This window comes from Larimichthys crocea, chromosome X (genome assembly GCF_000972845.2).
Source record: "Larimichthys crocea isolate SSNF chromosome X, L_crocea_2.0, whole genome shotgun sequence".
Taxonomy (NCBI): Eukaryota; Metazoa; Chordata; class Actinopteri; family Sciaenidae; genus Larimichthys; species Larimichthys crocea.
Genome location: NC_040020.1, coordinates 20,586,264 through 20,614,259, shown reverse-complemented (window position 1 = coordinate 20,614,259; position 27,996 = coordinate 20,586,264). Strand labels below are relative to the sequence as shown.

The following is a 27,996-nucleotide window of genomic DNA, read 5'->3' as shown; positions in this document are numbered from 1 at the left end:
CAAATACATCAGGTTTTATGTTGCTTCCTTTTCCCCGACAGTAAACAAGCTGGATTGTAACACTGTTCATAGGTACATTGGACCTCTTGAATAGTTGAACACATAGTTCAACACTATATAACAAAGCTAAGGTGGGAATCTCACTAATGTCTCCTGACAGTGGGAAAGGCTTCTGAGAGCACTAATCCCACTCCTGATGAAGCTGAGCATCACTGCTGACTGAAGCACCTTACAAGCAGGAGTGCAGAGCGGCCCACTGGCAGCGACGATGGAGTTACTAAGCTGGGGTGGACTTCACATAACAGCCACTCAATGAAAACAAAAGCCCTGGCCCTGTCTGCTGAGCCTCTCTTCCCTCGTCGGAAAATCTAATAACCGATGTTCACAGCATCTCCTCTGCCTCGTCCAAGGCTGACGCATCCTTATTACAATAGATCGGCCTCAATTGATTTGTCTTTAGAAGCCTCAGGGAAACAAAAAGCTCATTGATTTTCTGGTTTACAGCGAGGGCATGTAAGAAGTTTGAGCTTGTGGTGAAGTGGATGGCAAAACACCTGGACGCCTAGTGTGTGCACACAAAAGGATGCAGGGGTAAGGACACACAGGTGTGTGGGATGTTAGTCTGAGTGGGTGCGCTTTGTGCCGGGGCTTCTATTGGAGATAAACAAGGCCATTTGTCTGATACTGCAGCAACCCACCTGTCATTATAACTCAAGTGCCAGGCGGTGTCAGCCCGGTCATCTATCAATCACGCACACGTCAGGATGCCACAACAGAACAAGATGCTGCTGACAACGGTGGAGATATGGTACAACGCCACGGTGACACTTTCTGTTTGAGAGTGAGGAGAGAAAGCAAACACAAAAAACACACAGAGTGCTTCGGTTTGGATTTAACCTTGCAGAAAGTGCTTTGAATGTCGTACGTGGATGAATAGATGATGAGCACCATTCTGTGCCTCTAAAATACCTTCATCTTTCTCTCCAAACTAAACTAAACTAAACTAAACTAAACTAAACTAAACTAAACTAAATGAATAGTTTAGTTGATGAAATCTTCAGGACAGAGAAGTTGGAAAAAGGGCTGCGGTCCACCTATCGACAGCTTCCCTGCACCAAACTGCGGCCCATTTAATGTTAGACCAACCCGTCTGATTTGGGGTTATAGGGTTCCAAAACTGTCAATATGCCACCTATACTTTCAGGCTGGTGCAGTAAGTGTACCCCTACCCCCACCTTTAAGTGGATCCATCCATATTTCATGTAAAGAGTGGAGGCATGTAATGGCGTAGCAGCCGCATGTCGTGAGTGCTTTGTCTGCAGTAAAACAGGCAGAAGTTGGCGCCGTAATGTCAAAGGTTTATTTGAAGAATCGATTATGAGCATCACACACTCTTTTTCTAAATGCCAACTTCTTTGCTTCAGCCAGGCGTAAAAACCTTTTGGCAATATTACAGCGTTTTTTCTCCCAAATTTCTGGGATTTCTTTTTAGACCGAAATAAACACAGATGGGGTTGGCTTTGAGCTATTCTTGTACTGGGCGAGCCAGCAAGAAATGCTGAACGTGGCAGAAACTGCAAGTAAATCGTGACATACATCCACCTTTTGTTTATAAAGGTACTAACGCGACCTTTCCACTCGATGAATTGTAAGAGTGGTTCAGTGATGTGTAAAGCTCCTCGCAGCAGGAAGAAAAAAGTCACGGGGAAAAAGTCAATGCGTGATGGGAACACAGAAAAAACAGACGTGAAATATCTATTGATTAACTCATCTAGTTTTTTTTTTTTTCCTTTTTTTTTACAGCCTTGACTCACCTCAGCATCTTTCTCCTGCCATAGTGGTGCCAGGAACACGGCAGTATGTCACACGAAGATGTCGTGACTCAGGTGTGATTTACAGTCACACGAATGTGGGAAATGATGACATCGTTACGACGACATGTTTGTGGGAAACAGAGACACTGTTTAAAATCTAGAAACTTTTAAGTTTCCCCAGCTTTTTTGTGTTGGAGCACAACTTCTGCAGGTTACTGAAATCTGAATGTGATCTGAAGCCACAAAAGTATCTGTACAGTAATCTGTGTATCTCAACAGCACTGACGTCTGTTTTAGCTTTATCCAAATATAATAAACCCTTCAGTGCACAGTGATTCTGTCAATGGCAAACTGTCTCTACATGTCTGTAAAAAACTAAATAAAACAAAGTTTGCTGCCACTTGTTTTCTTCATATGCCCTCTCCCCAGGCCCCACCCACTTATTCCTCCACCCAGTTGCCCTCTCCCTCTGTCTTCCCATCTCTCATTTCTGAGGCTCAGTGATTGTTCTTGTTATCACTGAGGGGTGCATGGGGGCTTTGTGTCAGTGTGTATGCGTTTGACAACGAGGTGGCGACGCTGGTGAAAAATGAGGCAGGTGGTGGCAATTTATCAATACTTGAGTGGCGCATGGCGGCATTCTGGCAGAGGGAGGCGAAGCGGCACAAAGCGCGACGCTGAAGGTTTTTCTGTGTGAGGCCGGGCATGATGAAATGGATGCGGTTTCTCCTCCGCTGCATCAGACAGACAGTAGGGAGGATGGATAAAGAGAAGAAGAGGGAGGGGAGAGGGAGAGGGAAGGGTCTTTCCTCTATCTGCAGGCTTCCACATCAAGCATCGGCTTTTCCCCCTCAGCAACTCCCTCCACATCATTCCCATCATGCTCCTCCTCCTCCCAGGAAGTCAGTCTTTAAGGATTGGAAATGTGCAACGTGCACCCTCTCCCTTTTTCCTCTTTCCTGTGCAATTTGTATCTGTTGCCGTGGAAACACATGACAGAATGCCGATAGAAACGGGGAATAAACAGACAGAGAAAACTCTTTCACAGTCCAATGATGTCAACTCTCCCTCTTGCTTTGACCAAGCCTTTAACTTTCCATCCATCTCCTTTATTAATCTCACTCCCTATCATCTATGCTGTCAACCCCCTAAATCAGCATGCATGAACAGACACACACACATTCCCTAACCACCCTTACTCTTTTTGACCTTTTTGCAATTTATCTCCTTCCTTCCATCCTGTCATCTTTTCTCCCAATCCCCCCACACTTCAATGCATAACACACGAATACACACAGATACTGTATATACACACACTGTTACTGTATGCCAGTATCGCTCAATGCCTGCAGCTGCCTCAGGCACATTGTGCAGCTGTCTCCACTGGGAGGAACGTGTGGAAGAGAAAGTCACACCAAGGCGATGGAGGGTCAAGTGCAGCAAAAAGCAGCAAAAAAAAAAAAAAGAAAAAGAAAAAGAAAAGATTGCCAGGGAGTGAATTAATCAAAACAAAAAAGACAAAAAAAAAAGAATATGAAAAAGAAACTAGCTCTTGTCTCTAACTAGTTCAACATTACTAATGATTCCATCTGGTAAAAAAAAACCCTAAAAACTAAACATAAAGCAGAATGTGCCAATGATTTAATCTCACTGCCAGATAAGAGAGAAGTGGCACAGCACAGATTAGAGAGGGCTGAATATATACAAATAAATACAGTCAGTCAGTGAAACTGGAACAACCGAGGGGACAATAAGTGGCGGTGATAAAACAAGGACAAATAAGAAAAGGAAACAAGACAACAACAGAGGAAAGGCCTGGGGAGAAACGAGCAAAAATGGCTTGCTCATAACTCCAGCTTCGATTTTGACATCAAATTGAACGGGGAGCATTTTCTGTTTTATGTTCCCACACATACAAACAGAGGGCAGGAGAATGACAAGACAAACTGTGGAACAAACAGCACAGCAAACAGCTATAACGCAGTGACATTTAAATTACTTTGCACTTTACAGAGACAGGATGTAATAAAAATGTATTTCACAAGAGGTTCCAGAAGTCTTTGAAGAAAAGCAGAATGGAGAAGTAGGATGTTCTATAAGCTGGGCTGCAGATTTGTAGTTTGTTGATGAATCGTACAAAAGAGGTTGATTAGATTTTTTGACTTAATCTCCATATATTTGTCTTTTTTTAAATAGAAGATACTTCATTTGGCTGAAAGTGAGCAATCACAGCAAACATCAACAAGAAGACACTATCAGTAGAGCTGAACATATCACACACACACACACACACACACACACACACACACACACACACACACACACCTCTGACTTATAAAGTTGTTTTGGCCAAAAATGACCTGTTCAGCAGACACAGCAACATTAGTCTTTATTTACACCCATGCCCACCGCCTGAGGACCTAAGCTGCTAAATGCTCCATATGCTCACTAGCTGGTTTCTAACTTTGTCCGTCTGCTGTTGGTCAGGTAGTGTACGGGGGGGTTTATCAGAGCTTTTTTTTTTAACCCAAACAGCTGCCTGCTGCTGCTGAAACAGGGTTGATGAGAGGAATGAAGCTAAAACAGAGTGTTAAAAGAGGCTAAACTGCTCCGTAGAGCTGAGGGCAGTCAGAGTTTGGCGGTAATTCTCTGTAGGTGTTATGATGGAGGCTTTTTGTCTTCTCCCTTCTTAATGTTTCCTGTTGGTTTTCCCTCCCTCCTGAGTCTGTCTGTCTCTCTTTGTTGCTGGGCGAGCCTGCGGATTTCCCCTCACCTGCTATGCACCTCTCTACCTGTGGCTCATTAGCTAATCAAGCCTCACAGTTTATAAGACTGGTCCAGCCTTCCACATCATTTTGATGTAGCCAAGTGAACAGGGGTTACTGTGTTTTTGGTGTTAGCTGGGCCCCAATGAAATGTGTACTGTCACTTTAAGGCCAGCTAGCCTGAGAATCCCATGAGAACTAGGAGATCACGCGAGAGTTGCTAATAAGCGCGAAATGTGACTGAAGACTTTTATTTATTTCTCGTCGGTCGAGGGTTGTTTATTGTTGTGGTTGTGTGTTGGGAGCCGCCTAGACGACCACGGGTCAGCGTGAGTGGCACATAGAGAACTGAAATCTTAGTTAGTTATATTTTCAGTGTTACGTGTTGTTTATAAAACTGTATATTGTTACCCATGTAGAGGGGAGACAGAACTGTGTATGCATGTCGCATCCAGGTGAAGCGTGAAGCTCTCAAGCTACAAGCTAAAGTAAGTGAGCACATGATTTTGTTTTCTGAATGTACTGAGTTCGCAGTAAAAGCATATTTTTCAAAAGGATGTATAAATATGTACATTAAAGTTAATTCATGGTGTTTATTAATTTAATTCATGAAGTTTACTGAGTTAAAAACTGATGTTGTAAGATGTGTAAATGTGTAGAGTGGCCTAGAAATGTATTAATGTATTTTTATTTCCTGTTTACAGTATATAGAGAATAGGGCCACTGCTGTTGTTTGTTTCTGCTTTTGTTTGTTTGTGCTGCTGTTTGCTAGCACTTGCTTTTGGTTTGTTTTGTACTAGGACGTCAGAAAGTATAAAAGGAAACAATTGATTTTCTGTTTTTTTTATTTTGTTGACTGTAACTGTCATAACTCAAAATTAACAAATTAATGCTGTGCTCGCTCGAGGGCAGTCGGGGTATTAAAGATCCTACAAAAATATATTTTCTGTGTCCGGTCTCCTCCTCTGTTGACCTGGCCACATTGACTACATAGTAGAAACTACGCACCGCTTACTTTGTCCCTCCACCCGCACCAGAAAAATGTGTCCAACCCAATCCTGCACCATTCCAAGCCACGCGACCAGTTTGTGTCACTGTCACTTAAGCCATCTTCAGCCTCACAGCCCCCTGAGTATCTGTCAGCACTGTCAATAAACTGATTCTGGTGTTTGCACTTTGGGTCTGAAGATGTTCATTACAACAGTAGGTTCATTACTATAAGTGACCCTGTTCACTTCACATGTGATTTGATGAACTGTTAACACAAAAATATAACATAAATAATCCTGGTTTAATGTGGAAATCATTTTTGTCTCTTTCGATATCACCAAAGTAATTGCTGAGATTCACAAAGTCCGTGAGGTAAAACAACAAAGGTGGGACCAAGTCATTGTTTGTCAAGTCACAAGTAAGTCCAGATTCCAGAACAGATTCATGGTGCTGGTTTTCTCGCCTTTGAGCTAGGTGGGAAGGTATCAAATATTTTCTTTTCTTAGAGTCTTTTTTGATTTTGTTAAGTCGAGTCTAAAGTCATCATATTTGCAGTCAGTAAAACACCAGTGTTTATGGTTTGACTAAATTATCAAAATCACTTTATTTGGAGGTAAAACTTTACCTTTTACTTTATTTTGAAGTCTGTCTTATTGTCTGAAGACAGACTCGACTCTGTGCCTTCCTTTTCTGAACTCACTGCACATGTGTGTGAGAGAAAGAACCAGAGCAGAGAACAGAGAGCCAGAGATGGATGGAGAGAAAAAAAATATCATTAAAGCTTTGTGCCCCTGAGTCACCTAGACATGTTTTATTTACTGTCCCTTAGAAGCAGAGTTGGCGTCAGAACTGTTTGCTCCACAGTCTGGGTCAGTCTGGGCCGGATGCCTGGTACACACAGCCAGAGGTTGCGATCCTTCAGGACCAGAGCCACACTCACATACACATGATGATGTAGCAAACCTTGAGATACTGGTTCGACCTGTATTTACTATTTAACAATAACAGATCAGATCAACACTATCCTTAGAGGAGCAGTGTGTAGGATTTAGTGGCATCTTGTGTGCTGATTGCCACCCCCTGCTTTGCCCTCTCCTTCCTAGCATCAAAAAGAAGTTAAAGTGCCCGTGAAATGGCAAAAAATAAGAAAAGCCCTAAAAGAGCCAGTGTTCAGTTTGTCTGTTCTGTAGAAACATGGTGGACTTGAAGGAGGACCTGCTCCCTCTGTATGCGTTGTCAAAAAGGATAGAAAAACGGACAGTGACGAGAGAGGATAGATTTCCTGCGGCTTGCTCAGCCTCAAGAATAGAAAAAGCAACCACAGATCATCAGAGAAAGGACTGAACGTGAAAAAGGAGAAACTCAACTACAAAAGGTCCAGAGCTCCAGGCTACACTGGGGAGATGTCTCCCATACCTGAATTACCAGCTGTAGGAAACACACCAACCAACCAACCAGAACACTGAATATTGTATATTAAACATATTATTTTATAAAAACTGCATCAGACAATACAAATATGTGCATTAAAAAAAAAAAAATCCCTCCTGACACCGGCCAGCTTCTGCAGGACTCAAACTGGAGCGATAAAGTTTGTTCTTGACTGCAAGAACCATCCAAAGTCCAACATGACACGACCTATGGCAAAAACACATCCGCAGACACCGTCATCCCATGGCACAATTTGTCGATAAATCAACTTTAAAAGGTTAAAGTCAATTCCTCTAAAGTGAAGTGGTGGTGTTTAAAAATGTCAGACTCAGTCAGTGAAACATGCTGGTGTTTCGGGTAAGGAAGAGTGGTATGGGCGATGAAACTGCCTCTGCGGATCAGACCTCCAGTTAATACTCAACTGAATAGTACCTCCAGCAACAAGCTGTGTCCTTGTATCACCATAACTTTTTAATGAGAGCCTCTGCTCCCAACAGAGCACATCGGCCCAACCTTGGACCGACTGCCTCCACAACATTTTCCATGACATTTTAGAAATGTTTTTGAAAAGGCCAGTAAAGTTTGTATAACAGCATGAAGTTGATTGAAACAATCCCCATAGTTTTATTTTCCTGATGATTTATTGATAGTTTGGTACTGTGTGACAATGGTATTCAAATCTCAGATAATAAATCATGAAGAACTTAATTTTAACAATAACAATAATTTAGGTTATTGTTTTGGGGGCATTCTGTTAGTCATATGGATAAGACACATACTGAAGCTTTGTTTCTTTGTTGCATATCATCACTTTCTTTGTGTATCTTGTCTCATTATAATGTTATACTATCAAATAAAGGCAGAAGTGCCTTAACAATATTTTTTCAAAGTAATATTTCAATATTTAATTAGTCAAAGATGACACTGCCTGTCATTGTTCAACTGACAGAAAAACATCCCTATACAATACAATCAAATATAGGGCACAGGCTAGTTAAATACATTACTTCAAACTAAGTTTTATATTTTATTTTATCGGATATTTACTTGGACTTATGTTAAAAAAAAGTCTACATTGTGATGCCAACATGTTACATATGTTAGTTCAATAGAAATCATATTTTTACGGTAAATTAATACCTCTTGTCTACGTCTTGTCTACAAATAAATCTTGCTCTTCTAATTTTTTTCCCCCGTTGTTTAAATGCACATCTAACAAACTGAAGAAAAAAGAAGTGTTAAATGACAACTTCTCAGTCAACATTAACGGTCCAAAAGCTTTACCCCACTGTTCATTCTGTCAAAAAAAACTGATGATCTTTGCAGTTTTCCTGTATTACCTCATAATTTCCAGTCACAATATTTCCCATACAAGGGATTAACCAGACAAAACAAATATACCAGTATAAATCAAGAAAATGCTGAAGTATCAATAAGTACTAAAAGGTTTTCAGTAACTTTACAGATCTTTGATTTTTCTACATATGATTCTTTACTTTGTGCTGTTTTATGATGAAAAGGACAAATTACATAACAGAGGCACCGAAACATCAGAGAGCGAGGTAGAAGCTATCTGCCACGTGGAAGGAATAAGATCAGTTGAAGTTTTTGTTTTCTATGGTTTAGGTATCACACTGCCGTTCTGCAATAAAAGAAATCAGTAGCAGCAGAAGAAGTTAAATCCAGCATGTCACTCCATCATGCCAACCACTGATAAGTTTTTATCCTCTTGCCTCGGCTCTTTTCTTTTGCTGTCTTACACAGGCATTGATTTTTCCACACTCTTCCATCCCTCTGCACCCCTGTTGTTTCCCCTCCTCTGTTCGGATCTCTTCATCTCCTCTCCCGCTGCTCAGTCTTTCATGTCTCCCTCCTCTCTCTTTGACAGAGACAGAAACTCTATTTCTCTTCCTCTGCCACCCAGGGGCGCAGACCTCAGTCCGCTGTCGAGTCACTCGCCTATCTGCAGGTGAACAGTGGAATGAGTTCAGCCTGTTACTTTAGAGCTCGGAGCTACAGTAAAGACGGATTTCCAGCCTTCTTCTGTCTTGACAAGAAAAAGTGTCTTAAATCACAGAGAGCTGGTACTCTGTCTGAAAACAAGTTAATGCAACATTGTCTGGTTGCACATATTGAAGGGCCCATGAGGAAGATCTGAGGTGACAGACAAAACAGATGTCTTTAAAGGATACAATGATTTACAGTTAAGAAACCAACAATCTCAGACTTTTTGAAACTCTTTTATTGGGGCTTCATCCAAAAAGTTTCAAACTGTACTGAAGCTGGAGAAGTTTGGATGACATTTGCAGGAATGGTGATTGTTTCTTTAGTTAGAAATGGGGATGACTAAACCCCAAGTATGAAAATTGACTTTTTATTCCACATTTAGCAAACTGCCTAAATGACTCTCAAACTTGCTAACATAACCACTTAAAATATGACCAACAGCAGTCTGAATTACTGTAGTATCTGGCACCTGATACATGTGAGGTGTCTGCACATAGATGCATAGTTACATATTAACAATAGTACTATTATATATATATAGATAGTTTACATTAAGACACTTATTTGTGTAGATAACTGGTAGTCTAAGGCCATCTAGACTTTGGGGTTATTTGGATAGGAGTACCGGAGAGCCACCAGCCTAGTATGCTGTCAGGTGTGCTTTATTTTAAGAAAGGTGAATGGAGAGGGCAGGTCAAAGGTTAAGACCCATAGATGGGGTATCTTGGGAAAAGAAGTTCTTTTAGCTATCTGTCCTTAAATGTCCCCTGTCTTGGGTTAAGTTATTTTTGATTATATGCTTTGGGAGCATAACCTACTGTATATAAGGGCTTGCCCTGCACTGTTCGAGAGAGTGAAATGTACAGCTCACCAGCAAAGGTACAGTGCTTCTGATCGAATGCGCCTGTGGCCTGTTGAGAGTGAGAGGGTAAAGTTGGGTTAAGGCCGACAGGGAACCTTCTACAGCCCTGCCTACTCAGCACAAAGCCTCTCTCCCTGTCTCAGTCTCTTTGTAGAGTGGCTGATCAAAGAACGGAGCGCGCTCAGAGGATTCACCGCGTCAGGGAGCTTCTGAACGGACATCCCATTATGTGTCCCAGTGGGGTACGCCGAGGGATGTGAGAGTGCACACACCCTTGCGTGCCTTCCTGTGAGCAACTGTGAACAAACCTGTGAGTGTGAGCTCGGAGACGAGCAGCTGTACTCCACTGCAGATTGTTTGATTCTGTGCACGTTTGAAAATACTTTGGGGGGAGTGATAGCGAACAATGATTCAGTTTTCTCGAAGCATATGAGAATGCTAACGGTTGGCGGCTTTGATCGGTAATGAGGAAGGTAGGGGTCGAACTGAGCGGTGCTGGCTGTTATTTCAGATGAGAATCACAGGATCAAAGGCATTTTCTCTCCTCTGTTTCTGCCTGTGTCTCTGCTTAACCTCAGCCATCCTTGGCTCACCTCTGCTCTGTCCACCACTCTGAAAATGCAGATAACTTGTCAAAGGCTCTTAAAATCTTAAACTCCCTTCTCTGCTGCAGCAGGATAGAGGTGTGAACCATCACTGAAACAGGATGCCTGGGCTCAAGTTATCACCGCGACAAAATGAATCCCAACCAGCTGCAGGACTGCTGCTCTGTTGCTGACCTTCGGCCTGTCTGCTAATTGAAGATAAAGCTAAAAAATGAACGTGTGCCTTGTGGACTACAACAAGTTTGTAACGTATGAGTTTAATTTCACAGGTTTTAAACTATTTTCTTGTTTCATCCGTCCTTTGCCTCTATTGTGCTAATAAGGCAGAGAGATGAAAAATACATTTTTTGGCAAGTTTGGAAACAATCCTCCATTTTCCAGAGATACCAGAATGCTTGTCCTCCTCCAAAATTAATTTGCTTAATTTAAACAGCAAATTAGATCAGAATGATTAAGCTTTCTACCAGGCTTTACTTTAGGATTTGGGGAAAATCCTCGGTGAGTCACTTGCGGTGGCTTTTAAGCCTATTTTAAGACTGTGTAAATCACTCTTCTCTCACCGCCAAAGTAGCACACATACAAGTTATTTGTGTGTGTGTATGTGTGAGTGTGATCACTGTATCTGAGTGTGAAAACCCTCAGTGTATGATGTATTTTGTCACTTACCTCATTCTGTGATTCATGTATCTGCAGCTGGGAAGTGTATGCGAAGGTATTCTCTAGAGCGGCAGTCGGCCTGTGAAAGACGACAGGGAGGACGAGGATGGAGGGAGTCAGAGAGAGAGAGTGAGAGAGGAAAAAAGCAGGAAATAGAAAGGGAGAGGTTCCACATTTAACAGGTTGTCACTAACTGTTCTCAGTTGATCAGCCGCGTGAACAGAAATGCCCTTACAGGCTGGATGTGTTCTTCTGAAGTTTTAAATTAAAATAAAGTGCCTTGATCCTGACTTTACACTGAACAAACTGAGCTCTGCTGTTTGCTGCCAAATCTGACAAACAACATAAATCACTGTGTGACACAATCGGTTGTTTGTACAAATGTTTGAGACAGCTCTGCCTTCTAAACATCATTAGGGTTTTACTGTGCTCCAACTCTAATCCCAGCATTTGAAAACTCTTTTTATGATTTCCTTTGTGGCTTCTCAAATGACAAAAATGCTTCCTGAAAGTGTTGCTGTGGGTTACTCTCTGTGATGGTTCTTAACACACCGAAACTCATGCTTCAAGATAGGAGGCTCAAATAAAGGCAACATGGCATGATAGTTGTGAAAGTAGACCATGGGTCAGTCTGACAAATGCCTTGACAAATGTGCATACAGCTTTAATATACATTAAGCATGGGCTAATACAGTTTAATGAACTACGTGGTCTACATTACTCCAAAGTAAAACTTTCCAAAATATATCCTTGTGTATGATCAATGTAGACTGGTCCCTGCTACTCTTCTGGATCTGTCCTCAATAATCTCATTACTGGAAGAAAATTCTCTCAGATGTTTTTGGGCAGGTGATAAAACCTGATGTTGGATTTTGTAAACTGACTTGTATTTATATACCTCTTTTCTTGTCTACAGATGACTTAAAGTGACAACCATTGACACATACATTCATACACTGATAGCAGAGACTGCCATGCAAAGTGCCAACTGCTGATCAGAAGCGGTACATCACTCACAATAAGCTCATACACACTTTTACACCGACATCACATCCATTAAGAACTATTTGGGGTTCAGTACCATGCTCAAGGACACTTCAGCTAGACTAGGGTAGCTAGCAATAGAACTGGCAACTACTCAAGAACTCGCTAAGCCAAAGCTGTCATTAGGACACAGGTCATTTTTCTAAACCAAGAGCCTCCCAACTATATTTAGTGATTAAGAGATGTCATTCAGCACTTAAAACTAGAGAAAGTCAGGTTTATACGTCATTGTTCTGCTGAAAAAATGTAACGAAATGTGATGTAGCTCCCTTCAAATAACTTTAACCTCATTTTTTATATATTTATTTTGTGTTCTGTTTTTGATTGTGTTTAATTATGTCAAACATAAAAATGGTTTGCATTGAACTTATTAGTAAAACTAAAAACCAATAAAAACTTTTTTCTTTTTTTTTTTGAAAGTGAAGCAACTTGGACAGCTTAATAGCTCCACATGAAAGCCTCTGGAAATGTGTCTTGATATAGTGAACATGGATATATGATATTAAAGTTGAACGTCTCACTGAGCATCCACAAACATCTGAGAAAAAATAAACATTTATAACTAGAAAACCTTGCTATACAACAGTTAATTTTGCTGTTTACACCACTTCTCAAGACTGTGTAGGAGTGGCAGATTTTGTTTTGATCTCTTGCAGGAGTACAAGCTATGCAATATACTGCTGTGGATGGGAGCATCAGCAAAACATATTTTAGATATCAGTTTAAGTGTATGCTATATTTAGAACATTTTCACTGCTTTCTGACGTCAGACAGCCTTTTCTGACAGGAACTGAAACCGTTATCTTTGTGCTCTGCAAAGCTGTTCAATTCAAACCAAATATCAGGAAGGTTTCCTAAATTACATAGTTAGAAGGCTAGTGTAGATTTGGGTTTCCAGTGGCTTTAAGAAAATATAACACAACATCATTCCAATAATATTTTGTACATTAGTCCTATAGTATTTTGTACCCTCTCTTTGGAACAATGTGAATCTGTAGTTGCACTTCTACTGATAAAATAAGTAACCTATCAACTGACAGCAGCAGTCCAGAGATGTGGTTAACGTGCAAAATGTCACTAAAAAATGCAAAACGACTGTTCTTGAAACTCAAATCTATTCTGCTCACTTCGCTCTCCGAACCAAATCTGAAACTGCTGGCTCCAGCTTTATTTTGCAGTCAGTGATTTAACGGAGTGCAAGTGGACACTTGAGACACTGAACAGCTGTCATTCCACGATTTGACTGTATACCACAGCTATCTTAAATAAAGGAAGCGAGTGGGTCACAGACAAGCAGAAGCCAGCAGTTTTTATGACAGCAGTCATACGTCCCCAATAGACTGCACCCATAGAGAATGTGTTGTGCAGTGTGAGTACTGGGTTTATTTAACAATAAAAAGCATGGATTGAGTGTGTGACAGAGTAAAAAAAAATAGTGGATGTCTGAACTTAAATATAAAAACATTTCTTTCTCTTTTTTGCACCCTTGATGACCGCCTGGCATGCCTATGCCTAAGAGCATCCCTGAGCTGCAGTGAAATGCAAGCTTCTGCTGTATGCTAATGACTCTGCATTACACGCTTCTGGGAAAGATATTTGGAAAGTTGTCAAGTCAGACATACTGAAAGATGAGATGCTGAACCACTCACATATTATTTACATACCAGTAGTTTGAAGTTTCTGTTTCACACAATAGGCAGATCTTTTAAGAAACCTCTTGTGTCATCATTAATACAGTGCTATTTTGATTATCTCTGTTCTGCTTGATATAGTGGTTTGATGGCTAAATTTAGAAACAAGTTACAAGTAATGTAAGGGGCATCATTATGCACCATAGTTCATAAACAATGAAGTATAGGACTGCTGACTGTACAGCTCAGGGTAGATAAACATAACTTATTATGTACAATATCATCAATGGTCACACTCTTGAATATTTGTGTTCACACACTTTTTTTTGCATACTTGTGCCATACTAGTGATTCAATGCCTCAAAGGTTACCAGAAGATGTCATAAACTTTGGATGACAGCATCAATTTGCATAAAGCTTTGTGGTCATGTTGTTTTGCAGTGAAGAAGAAATCAGCTGAAGTCATACGAAATGTTGATAGAGAAATCTTTTGCAAAAATAATTACAAACTCACTTTAATATTTGATTTTTTAAAAATCTACAAATGGAGGAAGAAGATCAAACAAACTATTTAAATATTTACAAGCTATAGGAGCATGCTAATTCAGAGATCCAGAGAGAAAATGTGAGAGAGGTGTAAAAGCTAAAAGAATATCTTTATTAAGAGTTAAGGAAAAAGTGAAGAGTCCGATAGATGTCTCTGCTCAAACCTGGTGCTCCACACACCAGACCTACTGCTGCTTGTAAGCACTGTGCAAAAGGAGACATCTGAATATGTCACTAAATTAGTTCCTCGTCAGTTTTCAGAATTAAGTAGCTACAGTAAGAGAGTCTGAATAGTTGCTAAATCTAACAGAAAGTCAGCAACGGGGCGGTCGGTAGCGTAGTGGGTTAAGCGGCCGCCCCGTGTGTAGAGGCTTCAGTCTTCGCTGCAGCTGGCCCCGGTTCGAATCCCGCATCGGACGGCTAATTTACTGTGTGTCATTCCCCCTCTCTCTCCTTCCTGTCTATCTTCAGCTATACTATCATAAAAGGCCAAAAAAATAACTGACCCTAACCCACTGCGTTTTTATCTAAACCTAACCCTAATAACTGTGTTGGACTGACATTAAAGGTTCTCCATGTAACATTCAGAAAACCGTTGTTAATCAAATCTAGATAACTAGCGACTCCCCTCTTATCGAATAGATTAAACTAATCACTATGGCCAGCAGGGGGCAGCACTATTGGCTGAGAAAAAAAATCTGATTGTATTGAGCTTTATGAAGAAATGACCCCACTTCTCACTTCACTTACTACTGTAGTGGCTGCAGCGATGAGTCTGGAGACAGGTACTCTTTTATATAATATAAGTTTATTACAAACTCATGCAATTTCAGAATGCAAATGACGTGCTGTCCTAGACCTGCCCGATGATCCTCAGCCCCCTTTTATATCTCTCTCTCTCTCTCTCTCCTCAATATGTGACTTGGTGCACTGTGGACACACTCTGGCTCTTACTGCTGTTACAAACAAAACAACACAACAACAATATCTCAGTTACATAATGCCATTTCACAATCTCTTCACATCACATAACTGGAAATGACCAGATAAGATCAAGATGCAAAGTTCTGGAAAGTCAGGAACAGATCTATTTCAATCCAGAACAACCAGGCTGGAATGTCCCAAACACACACTCTAAACCATAAAATAACCCTTTAATCCTCTAACTCTTTTTGCCACTACACTACCTCAGTGAACATTTTTCTAATAGGTTTGTGCTTTAAGTCTTCTTGAGTGAGCATCATGTTAATTTTGTAAGTTATGGTCCTGTTTAAAGTAAAACAGATGACAAAGCAGAGTGACAACCTTGATTGACAAGTGACTGTCAGTGAGCCGGTCAAGTGCAACACACTGGGCTCACAAAACTAAGAACAAACTCTTAAAAACTAAGCAGTGCTGAACAAATATGAATCCAGATTCTGTGACTTCATTGCAGATATCTCAAAAGTTTGCAGAGATACATTTTTGTGTCCTGTTTAGCTGACTAGGCAGGTTTCCATTTCTTCCTGCTTGAAATTTGAGTCAAAATCAAGTGCAGCCCAACTCACAGTATGTCACACATCATCCAAATATGGTCACATCTGGCTCCAAAAAACCCAGATGGCAACCTCTACAATGCCAATCAGTTGTCCACAAACCAGTGTGTGACGTCACAGTGGGTTCACATTTATTTGAGATAAAACAAATAAAAATCAATACACACATACAGAAACTAACTGAATCAACATTTCACTTCATGGCAATGTTAAGTCATAATTATTATGTATGTCTGTTTAGACCTCTACATATAAAGTGCCTGTGGTGAGCAGAAGTAGCGTGGCAACCAGTGTTAACCCTGCAGTGGCTAAAAAATTAACCTGCTGCAGTTTCCTGTCCCTGCACAGATATCTGCTCTCTGCCTGGTGGGTAAAAATACTCTGAGTTCAATGGCAGATCCAAACAGCCGATACAGCTGGGGAAATGTCAGAAACCTAAAAACAGAACTGAACAGAACAGCAGGTTTGAGACTGCTTATATGTATTTACATAATCACATAAAGAAAAGTGTGCTTGTGCTGGGTTTCACATGTAGACACACAGACAACAACAGTAACACCAGGCCATCTGTCTCATATCTATTACTTGCTGGAGCAACACAAACCTGGAGATGATCATTTGATCTGTGTCCGCAAAACTATGATATCCGTGAACACTGGATCAGCTTTTAGCCATGCTCGCAACTATTGCGGTTCGCTGGTTGGGTCAACACTTTGTACTCTCTGTACGTTAAAAAAGATTCCACAGGTGGCAGCGGTGGAGCGCCGGTGTCAATCTTCACGGATGTTTCACCTCGTCAGTTGTCTGACGTGACTGTTTTATGGCTGTGTAGGTGTCTCCTTCTCTCACTTTTTCCTCGAAGACTTCCACTAAACACAATGTGTTATGTTGTCCTGGCAGATTCAACTTCATCATCTGTTGTGTGTGTCATTCCATCTTCATTAATAACCAGTACAATACAGAAGCCCACCAAATACACATGCCAGTTACAGTAGATCAGACGATCATCATGAGACGATATTTGTCCCTTAAATATCAATACAGCCTGCAGCTGGTTAGCTTGGAGAGTTAATTACCAAGCTTCAGAGATGCTGGTAGGTGGATTTTGTTGAACTGTTGCTTTACAGCAAAAGAAAAACAGCTAGGAAGAAATCTAAAACTTAAATGCTTAGACTTTTGTTTTTACAAAATCCTCTACACTGGAAAGCTTACAAAACTCTGTCCAATAAACCAGCTACTTATAATTAGGCAGTGTAAACCTAAATAAACCTTAGAAAAAATGCAATAAAGAAAACTCTGGTTTAGAGCACCATAAATTATCTCCCTGTGTGTACCTGACGATGAGATGTGGTAAATTGTAAAGTCTGTGACAGCTGTGTTGCTCCAGAACAAAGAAAACCCTCAACTGAAGTCTCATCAGTTCAGAGCTGGTTTCCTCTGGCTACAGTTCCTGGCAAGGTGGGGATGCACAGGTGAACAGATGTGCATTGCTGGCTCTCTGCATGGGTTGTTGGTAAATCTAGGCCACACACACACACACACACACGCAGAGGTGTCTGAGTTCTGGCTTTGGTCCAGTGGCCTGGGGCAGGTCTTTATCGTCTAGTCCCCCAAAGTCCCTTAAGCCCTGCAGCTATGCCAGTCTGCCCTTCTTTCTTTTTACATCCCTCCTTTCTTTTCCAAATCATTTGTATAATTCTTCTTCTCACTGGAGTCCACCTCCCCCCACTAGTTTTTTTCTTGGTGAAATCCTTTTTGTCACTCTAATCATTAAACTTTTTCGTCCAGATCTCTGTGCCCCATTCTCTCACCTGTCATCTACACATCTCTCTCTCTCAAATCCACCCCAGGGCTGCTCTTTCGACTTTCTCCAACCTTCGTCCAATCTCTCTGTGGAGGTCCAGAGTCCAGTAGCTGCAGCACCAGAATGTCAGACAGCCATATATTAACATTTAGACAGCCTCGGGGCCTGAAGGGGAGCTCCACTTTAAATCAGTCGCATCCTCTCTGTATGTTAAGAAAGGTTCCACAAGCCGACTGGTACAGGTGGCACCAGTGGAGCGCTGGTGTCAATCTTCATGGATATTTCACCTCGTCAGTTGTCTGACGTGACTGGTTTATGGCAGTGTAGGCATTGCTTTCCCTTACCTTTTCATCGAAGACTTCCATCAACTTCCACTAAACACAATGTGTTGTGCTGCCATAAGTGTCAAGTCAATGTGACATTCTAGCAGCTCCACAGAGAGTCTGCTTTTAAAAGAACTAATGGGATAATTTCTGTGTACCATTGCTATTAGTGTGGCTGGAACATAATTATTATATTATTTCTATTATTCTTTTATATTATTCTATTATATTCATAATCTGTTGATAATTTCTTTGGATCAATTTTCTACAAAATGTTCAACAAAATGTGAAAGAACTATGAAAAATAACTATCACTGTTTGCCAGAGCCCAAGGTGTTGTCTTCAAATTAGTTGTCTTGTGTGACTGACGGTTCAAAACACAAAGATGTTCCATTGACACAGATATAAAAGGGTAAGGAGCAGTGAATCTTCACATTTAGGAGCCTCAGGTAATGTTGGTCCACCACAGTCCAGTCTTTTCATCCCATTCCTTTTCTCAAGAGCTGTGGTAACCACAACAGATCTAAAAGGAGAGTGAACACTGAACTTAATTTTATCATTATTGCCATTATTCCAAATGATTGCCAACATTGTTCCATGTGTGCTGACTGTTTGACATTCACCAACTTTGTGAGGTGATGTTGTTGTCTAATTGTCTTGTTTCTCCCAAAAAAGAAAAAAGATCATTGATTGCAGCTTTAAAAGAAGTCTTTGTTGATGCCTGTTGAAGTCAGTGTTGTGAAGCGCAGTGGCTGCAGCGGAGCCTGGAGGTTTTATGTACTGAAATGTGTCTTAGTGTTGTCTACAGATTTCAAGCTGGCCCTGGTGTATAAATGTGTAGTCTTTATCTTTGCTTCAAAAGTCAGTGTGTAACATGTAGCAGCAAAGCATGTAGCAAAGTCCCCTGGCCAATTTGAACATGAGGCGTTGTGTCTACATGGTATGACCTGCAGTGCTGCCCTTGTGATCCACAGCCTTTTTGTCTACCAAGATTCTCTTTAATCAATTTCCTTTAAAGGTCCAGTGTGTAGCATTAAGGGGCAGATGGATGGAATATAATATTTATATTAACTATGTTTTTATTAGTGTAAAATCACCTGAAAATAAGAGTTTTTATGTTTTCATTAGCTGAGAATGAGCCTTTTTATAGCTACAGATGCAGTGGTTCCTCTTCCACAGGGACTGCCATATATCTATAGTAGTCTAGAACAGAAAAACTAAACACTGGCTCTAGATAGGGCCTTTTGTGCTTTTTGCATTTCTTCGAGGGGTATTCAGCTAGTTGCAATCTGAAACTACTAGCCCATTATGGCTATGTTTCAGTAACTGCCTAAACACAAAAACAATAAACGTGAAGATGGATCCATGTGACCAAAAAACACACAAATTTTATCACCAAACTTTGTCTAACTTTCCTGAGTTAGACAAAGACACAGTAAAGTGAAACATATTATTATTCAATGCTGGGACAGCAGAGCCGAGACAGGGTGGAGCACAGTGATGGTGTGAAATCCCTGTAAGGATAATTCTTCGTACTTAGCAGGTCTCAGCGGTCTTGCAGAGTCTGGTACTTTTCTGTTGCTGTTTGTGTGAATCAGGGTGTGTGCGCGTGCTAGCTCCGCCGCATGCATACGTGTGTATGTGTGCGTGCTCACTGGTATGGGTTTTGTTTGTGTTACTGCAGAGGTGACAACAACCAAAAATACACTAGCTCTGCAGGCCTGAATTATTCAGAGAGTGGCGATGGAGCAACGGGTGGGTGGGGGTGGGGTGGAGATAGATGGATGGATGGATGAGAGAAGGCGGCGAGAAGAGAAACACAGTACAGCGAGGACGAACAAAGTCGAGGAGAACAACGAGGTGAGAGGAAGTTGAAAAAGTGGGGACTCGTCAAAAGCAAGCAACATGCACCTGACACACACACGCACACACACACACACATACAGAAAGAAAACATGCATTTAATTATGGCCTACTGGGGTGCAAAAAGAATTCTTGCATCTGCAGACTGCAGCGCTAAAAACAAATAACAACAAATCCCTGCCCTATATATCCTGCTCTTCAATATCTGCACACAAACACCTACATCAGCAATATCTCTCTCTGAAACACAAAAAGCAGTCCTCAATCTCTTTTATTCTATGCATGCAGGCTCCCCGTCACCTATCAGTCACATTGAAATTCCATCTGTTTTTGCAATCTGGGAGTGCAGCTGTAGAGCTGTCCTGTCTTCCTGCATGAGGGGATGTATGGAAACCCAAAATGGAGACTGGAGCGTGGAGCCACATTTATTGAAAGTGCACATCCGATATACAAAGGCAGAACAGAACTGAGAAGGAAGATGTATTTTAGCATGGCAAGCTCTACGGGGAAATTGTTTTGATGCTGCCATGGAAAAACTTCAGCTCCAGTCAAACCCCTCTGATGATTCCAGGAAACAGTGTGTTAGAAAGGTAGAAAAACTTTGAACTACACAGAGACTTTTTACAGTTCTGTATGGAGTGATTTTACAGACACACTGGGCAGCACAGAGAGCCAGCAGTGTACAGGTGATTGTTGTTGGAGGGGCTGGAAAATAATTAGTGACTTCCGTTCAGTGCAAAGCACTCAGACAGAGAGGAGATCTCTGGAAAAAGGCTGTTACTGTACGTCTCAGGCAGCTCCTCAGAGTCCTATTACAAGTGGATGTGTTCCCATCAGTGTGTGTGAAGTAGGAGGAAGAAGAGGGGGCTGGAGAGTGTTGGATTTAAGCCTGGAGATAATGACCATCGGACTTCATGTAGCCGGGGACTACACACGACACAAACCTGTACAGATTTTAGCTCTGAAGATGTTTCATCTGTCCATTGAAATGACAAAGCATCTTAAATCAGGGCTGGAGTTTAAGTTTTAAGTCTGTTCTTCATCTAAGAATCAAAAAAATCTTAAAATCTAAATATTAAACAGCAGCCATCGTCCATCGTGGCCCTTTTGTTTTCCAAGATCGTCTTTAATCAAGGTCCAGTGTGTAATACCTGTTGTGGAGAAATTGCTGGTCAAAGGTCAATGGTGAGGTCAGGAAGGAAGAAAGTGTTCAGGAGCCTCTGATGTCTTATGCTGAATTATTTATTGACGCTTGATCAAGGAGAATTAGAGACACTCTCAAAGTTCATCAGAAGTGCCTGAGTCGGTCTCACATTTTGTGCTAGTGGATCGACTTTAAACCCCAAGGTAACACCACAAATACTACACGCCCAGAATTAGTCAAAGAGAATGTTTTTACACATGGAGGTGTTATTGTCAGCATATTCTAGTCTGGAGACACAGATGTCTGTTTATGCAGATTGGAACGTCAATGACAAGCTATGTATTATGTCTAAGCAGGCAGCAACAGGTTTCTTCAACCCAGGCCACCACAGTGTTGAGATAGACTGGCACCTACTGTTCCCAATCAAAGCCAAACTAATACTGCTGAGGACCTCAAGGCCCACACGTGACCTCGTGTGACCTAAGGACAGAAAATTCCATAACAATACCCATGAAGATTATTGGCAGAAATATAATACAATATTGTCTAGAATTACCTGAAAATAAGAATCTGTGTGTTGACCTGCCAGATGAACAAGCCGACACACAGGCAATACAGTAGATGGGGACTGCATGTTTTTCACAAGCTTTTCATGGCCACTTTAGTTTGGCCTAAAGCTTGGAACAAGGGGGTGACGTGAGGGGTCTTTAGTTGGTTGCAATCAACAACCTCACTGCTAAATAGCACTGAATTCTAGACACTGTTAAGAGACGTGACTGAGTGGAATGGGATCACAAACAGGAAACAACAAAAATGAGTTTCACTGTGTTTACTTACAACTACACTAAAGATAAAACCAGTGAAAAATGATCCATGACATGTTCTAAAGCCAGAAAACAGTTAAAGTAAAGTTTGAGTGTACTGAACTGATTATGTTACAGTGTGCGATATTTCCCAAGACAGTTAAAAAAAGAGATGCTTCACTGAAACTTCCTGTATCTGTGTCATGTGGATTTAGCCACTGTCACTCCCCTATAGGAGAGGAGTAGAAGGTCCTGAGTCTTTTGACTGTAATGGGAGAAGTGAATGAAGAAGAGTCACTGAAGTAAATATTGGATTCATTTTTCACAGCCCACATATCTTCCAAACAAACCTGTCTCTGTCCCAGCAGCAACACACGCTGGCAAGATCTGGCAACACAGATACCTTTTCTTTCTGTTGGTGCTCTATAACAACTGGACTAAAACTTTCTAAAACCATCTCTGGCACAGCACAACCTGGTTTATCCATCCACACAACGTTCACACTTCCAAATGAGGAAGATCAGGGGCAAAGAGACACCACCCACTTAGGAAACAGGAAGTATATATCATTTCATAACACTGGCGGAGTTTGGAGTTATTTTGTGTTATAGAATATCTCTTTTTTATAAATTCAACACACATCAAAAGTAATCAGACCAATTCAGCTGATCCTGAACAGAAACTGAATGTATGACAGACAGAAAAACACGACCACACATGGGTTTATCTCCTTTGAGCCTTTTGCGGGACACAAAAAAAAATGCATGCAGCTAGAACTACTGACAACAGACAACATCTTAGAGTTTGTGTGTAAATACTGATGACCACATATAAAGTCATGACCAAATATAGGCAACAGTATACTTGTTCTCATTGTAAGAAAATCTGTTTTTCAAAGAGGAGGAAGTATCTGAAGCTGCTAAATTCAAAGGGCATTTATCTGCAATCCATTTTTCTTTTATTCTTTAGAGCCAACAGACACGCCTGTTAATTTTAAGTGAGCATGACTGACAGAGGAGCAGTATGTTTGTCAGGGAACATTAGCTTAGAGAGAATTAGGCTTCAGTAATTCAGCTGTCCATTAGAGCTTTTAACTGACTGCTGAAGGAAAGGAAGGAAGGAGATGTCTTGTGGGAATTTGTACAGGCTTTTATGTGTGTCTGTGGATGAACTGTGTGTACATGTTTTGTGTATCTGTGTATAATAGGTCTGAGCAGAAAGGTCAGGAGAAGTTGCCTCTGACCGCAGAGTTGCATGATTCATGGTTGAACACGGAGGAGGGAAAAGAGATTACTCTCTTGGTAATGCTTGATTGTTTGTTGATAATTTCATGAAAGCTTCTGGTAAAAAAATTGGAAGTTGGTAAGAATTAAAAGACACTGGAGTCCTTCAGGCATGTCTTACACTTTTATCAGATGTGAATAGAGCAATACAACAACATCTAATCCAGACATCAACTGCAGACTGTCTGACTGAACAAAACTATTCATAATTTAGGTATCTTAATATTTTTATCTATGAAAAGGCCTCTCTATGGCTGAAGCTAAAAATCATTTTCATTATCGTTGAATCAATCAATCTTTTAGTCTGTACAATGTTAGGAAATTATGAAGAGTTCAGTTTCTCATGGCTTACTCAAGGTCTTGTTTGAGAAAGCAGAGAAGAAAAGACTTTTAGTTTAAAAGGATACTGAACAGTGAAAACCAGCACATTTTCATATTAGCCAGCAAATATTTGGCATTTTTGCTTGGAGAATGGTTTAAAAGATCAATTAACTCTTAAAATGGTCCCATAAACTCCATACAAAGTCTATAGAAATAACTTTTATGACGTTTGTTATTGCAAACTTTATTCTTCATATATGTTGTCTGCTGGTCTGCAGACAAATTTGTTTTTTTGCATTACATTATGCAGCCTTGGCAATATTGAACTCTCTATTTTACATATAATTGTTCCCAAAATAAGTTCTTTCTAGGAAGATTCCTAAGAAACTATAAGGAAAATATGGACCTGTTATGATGGATAGTTACCTCAACAGAGCACAGATGCTGTCTGTAGAACCATAATAAATGAAAGGTAGGATTAAAATAAGTAGAAGCATTAATTACCTGAAGAGATCTGAAGTGTGTGTATTCTACGTTGAGAACAACTTAGCCCATTTTCAACAGTTTTCCTGGATCTTTTGTCCTTTTGAGATTTGTAGTTAAATATGCAAATGTGAGGTTAATGTTATTATCACACTGCCTCAAGATTAAAGTCAACTCTGCTAATCAGCATTAACACATGAACACAAGAGTCGGTCCCACCTCAGGTGATGGCAGCATGCCAGTAAAAACCCCAGATAAGTGTGAAACACTGCCAAGTTTTGAGACATTAATTTCTATGAGCAGAGACAATGAGCCAAAGCCCACAACGAGTGTCTGTAGGGACCGGAGGGGCCACTAATGCAACATCCCCGTGATGTTTCAGCTCCGTCTGCCTGACCTCTGGCCATCACTCTCTCGTGGTCACGCTGACCGCAGAGATGAGCCGAGGCAGGTGTCTGCTTGCCTTCTACATCCCATCACGTTTTCTTTTCTTTATCGAATATACCGTGTGACACAGATGGAGTGTGAGAATTTAATGGTGTGAGGGAGCACGACCGAGATGGGGCGTGAATTAGTTTGAGCTGGAGGTATATACATGATTCTGCTGCAGTGCTTTCACACATGAGCTTTCACTGCAGAATCCAACCATGATGTCATCTTTTCCTTTTCATCTGTCTCTCTCTCTCCATACCTCTGAAACTGTGGAGGGAGGAGTTTATCTCAGTCAGGATGTAAAGTGAGAGGATCTTATTAGATAGTAGAGAGCTTAAGGAGAGGGGAAAGGAACCAGAGCAGTAAAGATATGATTTCTACCTAGTGTTTTTGAAAATGAACACCCAGCTGCTGTGATGCCATGAAGATGCAGATCGCTTTACATCTGCAAGTCATGATCGCTGAGTATTAAAACTTTAAGTAACACCTGACACCCTGTAAGAAATCAAAACATCATTTGTGCCTTCTACAAAATCAAAACAACTACAAAATTACTTTTTCTGAAGTTTCTCAATATTAGGATTTGTCTTTTGTTGATAATTTCATAGAAACAGAGCAAAAAATTCCTGCACAATGACGCCTCACTGTATTAGGGATGTTTCGTCCTGACACCTCCATCGGGAAAAATTCATGGACACAAACATCTGAATCACCTCATATAGATCTGAAGATGAAACACCATTAATAAAGTATAATAAGGAGAAGCCTAGTTTTGTTTTTTGGACGTACCTATCAATAAAACCCCCTGGTGTACAGAAATTTTGTCCTAATTATCTTTTTCTATTTCTATTTACTAAGCAATTTCATAGTAAATTGAATATTGTTGAGCTTTGGGCTGTTGGGTGAACAAAAGAAGCTTTGTTTTCAAAAAAAATAACTGGGTTTTCAATTAGTAATATGATGAGAACCTGAGAGTATTTGGGACATTTTATAGACTGAATGAAGCAGCACTCCAAATACATAAAGTTTATAAAGTAAATTGTGAGGCTGTAATCTGTTTACTCGTGGAATGTTCCCATCAGGTGGTTTTGGGTGGTAATTTTCTGTCCCAACTTTTTAAAAACATGTTGCAGTCATTAAATTCAGAATGATTGAATATTTACAGGTGTTTATCAGTATAAACATTACATATCTTGTCTTTGTACTATATGCAGTTGAAGGTTTTTGAAATCTGGGTTGTAGTTTGGCTGTTTCCAACCTGGACAACAGCAGCAGCTGCAGCAGTGGCTGCAATACACAGCTCACACAGGCCATTAAAATACTTGAAGTGTGGAAATGAAGCAAATTTGTGATCATTAGAACCCCTGACGTGTCTTTCAACTTCATGCACACAGTTTGTAATGCAGGACTTAAAGCTCAGGAGTGTGTGTCACAGAGCGCTGTGGATTGCAGTGATCTACAACTAAACACAAACCACAACACAACTTTTTGTTAGCAGGTCTATGTCGTGTGTGTGTGTGTCTGCGTGTACACCATGAGTCTACCATAATGAGTGTCTGGACAAAGAAGCAAAATACTGCAGCTCCTCTTTTTGTATCTTGAAACTTCAAAAACACAACTGTTATGTAACCCCGACTGTCTTCCTGTGAGATTGACAGCTTTTTGATCTCTTCTCCACAACTTGTGACTGAGGTTTCACAGGCCTCAGGGACATGAATCCTGCTCTGCCCACGAAAGAACGACGTAAACACAGAGTTCAACTCCAAACACGACGCTCACCAGAGCTGGATCTACAAGGGAGTTTTTTTCTGTGATGTCAGCGATAGAGAGAATAGAAAATATCTGTGTTAGAGAGGAGAGGGGGGAGAGAAAACAGGGCAAAGTGGGAGATGGAAAATAAATAAATGAATGAATAAATGTAGGAACGTGGAAAGTCAGGGAGAGAAAGGAAAACAATTGGACAGAGTAAAGATAAAGATAGAGGTACCAGTGGACAGAGGAAGGTGAGAGTGTCCCCAGTTCTCTCTGATGTCCACATGCTGCTCCCGGAGCTTCCTCCACCTCCTACTCCTCCTACCAGGTCAACACATTCACTCACACTTTGATGAAATAAACACACACACAGGAGGGGATGAGTTAGCTGCTGCTACTGCAGCTCCCCTGGAGAAAAACTGATTTTGAGATGCCCGTGTGTGTGCATGTGTGTGGATGTATGTTTGTCAGTGGAGGTAAAAGCACAGCGAACAGCAGAAGCACAGCACAGCCTAGTGGCAGAAAGAAAAGGAGCCCGAGGATTGAGTTCAGGTGAAGTCAAGTTTTTTTTTTCCCCCCTCAAAACATCTTGTGATGATGACGTTTCTGAAACTGAACTTTCAGACTTTCTGAGACACTGTCACAACTTTGTCATTACTTGTTTGACTTGCATGCACTCAGCGACACACCTAAATCACTGAAATAACTTGGCAGTGGAGTTGTACTTTGGATAATGTGTTTCAACTTGATGAATGACATCTGTTCATGAGTAGGTGCACATTTTATGAGATTTGGCGAGTAGTATAACTTATGTTACTAAACTGCTTTTTGAGGCTGCCGGATTTGTTTCATTCATTCATTTATCCAAAAGTAAAAAAGAAAAAAGGAGTTATGAAGATTATGAAGTTTATGTAACTGTCAAAAAACAGCTACTGGACTGAGACAAGTATAGAATTGCTGGAGTAACAAAGAAAATTCCAGGTTTATGCCTCTTAAAAGGAAGTTTCTCCTCGCCAACGTTGCCAAGTGCTTGCTCATGGTAGGAATTGTTGGGTCTCTGTAAATAATATTATAGAGTACAGTCAGACCTGCTCTGTACGGAAAGTGTCATGGGATAACCTTTGTTATGCTTTGGTGCTATATAAATAAAATTTAATTGAAATTGACTAAAAATAGTAGTAGTTTCATGACATCAGCAAAGAAGAAAGGTAAAAAATAAAAGATGAATGGTGTGTTTCTATGCTTTTTTATGTGAGTAACAAAGCATAGAGTCAGTCTCCTTGATGTAATCCTTCACAGTTTATGCTGCTGCAGCCTGAATTCAAAGAACATGTCACATACACCAGGAATCTATATTTCACTGATGCCCATTCGAACCTGTGAAAAGCGACAGGGTTCAAATGACTCAATAGGATCCATAAAATGTCTTAGTGATGTGTTGGTTCACCACAGGCTTCCAGAGCAGCTTCAATGCTCCTTGTTTTTTATTGTATCAGTCACTACTGGACGGATGAATCATTCCTCCTGATGATATTCCCTCATTGTGGTGGTTTGATGATGGTAGTGGAGACTGCTGTTTAACATGTCACTGTACAATAACCTATGGGTGTTCAGTTGGGTTGATGTGATGATTATGAAAAGCAATAGCATCTGATATCTTTAATACTCAAACTAGTCAGTATGGAAGCATCGGCATATGTTATGTTGCTTCACTCATTGATACGGGTTTCTCTTTTAATGTGTCGTGTGTATGTTAGATATGAAAACATCAAGAACTGTTCTTGTCATCTTGTTGTTTATCAGGCACTGAAGTGTTGTACGAGCTGCTTTTTGATAGGGTTAGGGTTCTCTGTCATTCCCACTCTGTGCTTGTACATCTGTTTCTACACTATCTAACTTTG

General features: G+C 40.7%; 1 protein-coding gene across 5 annotated transcripts in view; it reads right to left on the bottom strand.

Annotated features, from left to right (window-relative positions):
* Positions 1 to 27,996, bottom strand: part of LOC104921546 (endonuclease V) — a 66,119-nt gene that overhangs the window by 19,318 nt on the left and 18,805 nt on the right. Inside the window, exons 8-9 of one of the 5 annotated variants that reach the window (XM_027283118.1) lie at positions 11,141 to 11,215; positions 6,756 to 7,207 (exon numbers count right to left, since the gene is read on the bottom strand). In XM_027283118.1, the coding sequence (XP_027138919.1) occupies positions 7,055 to 7,207; positions 11,141 to 11,215 (228 nt within the window). In that variant the 3' untranslated portion in view covers positions 6,756 to 7,054. Of the gene's footprint in view, positions 1 to 6,755; positions 7,208 to 8,867; positions 8,964 to 11,140; positions 11,216 to 15,143; positions 15,314 to 27,996 lie in introns of those variants that run through there. The other 4 variants (XM_027283114.1, XM_027283116.1, XM_027283115.1 and 1 more) reach the window with 4 other exon arrangements.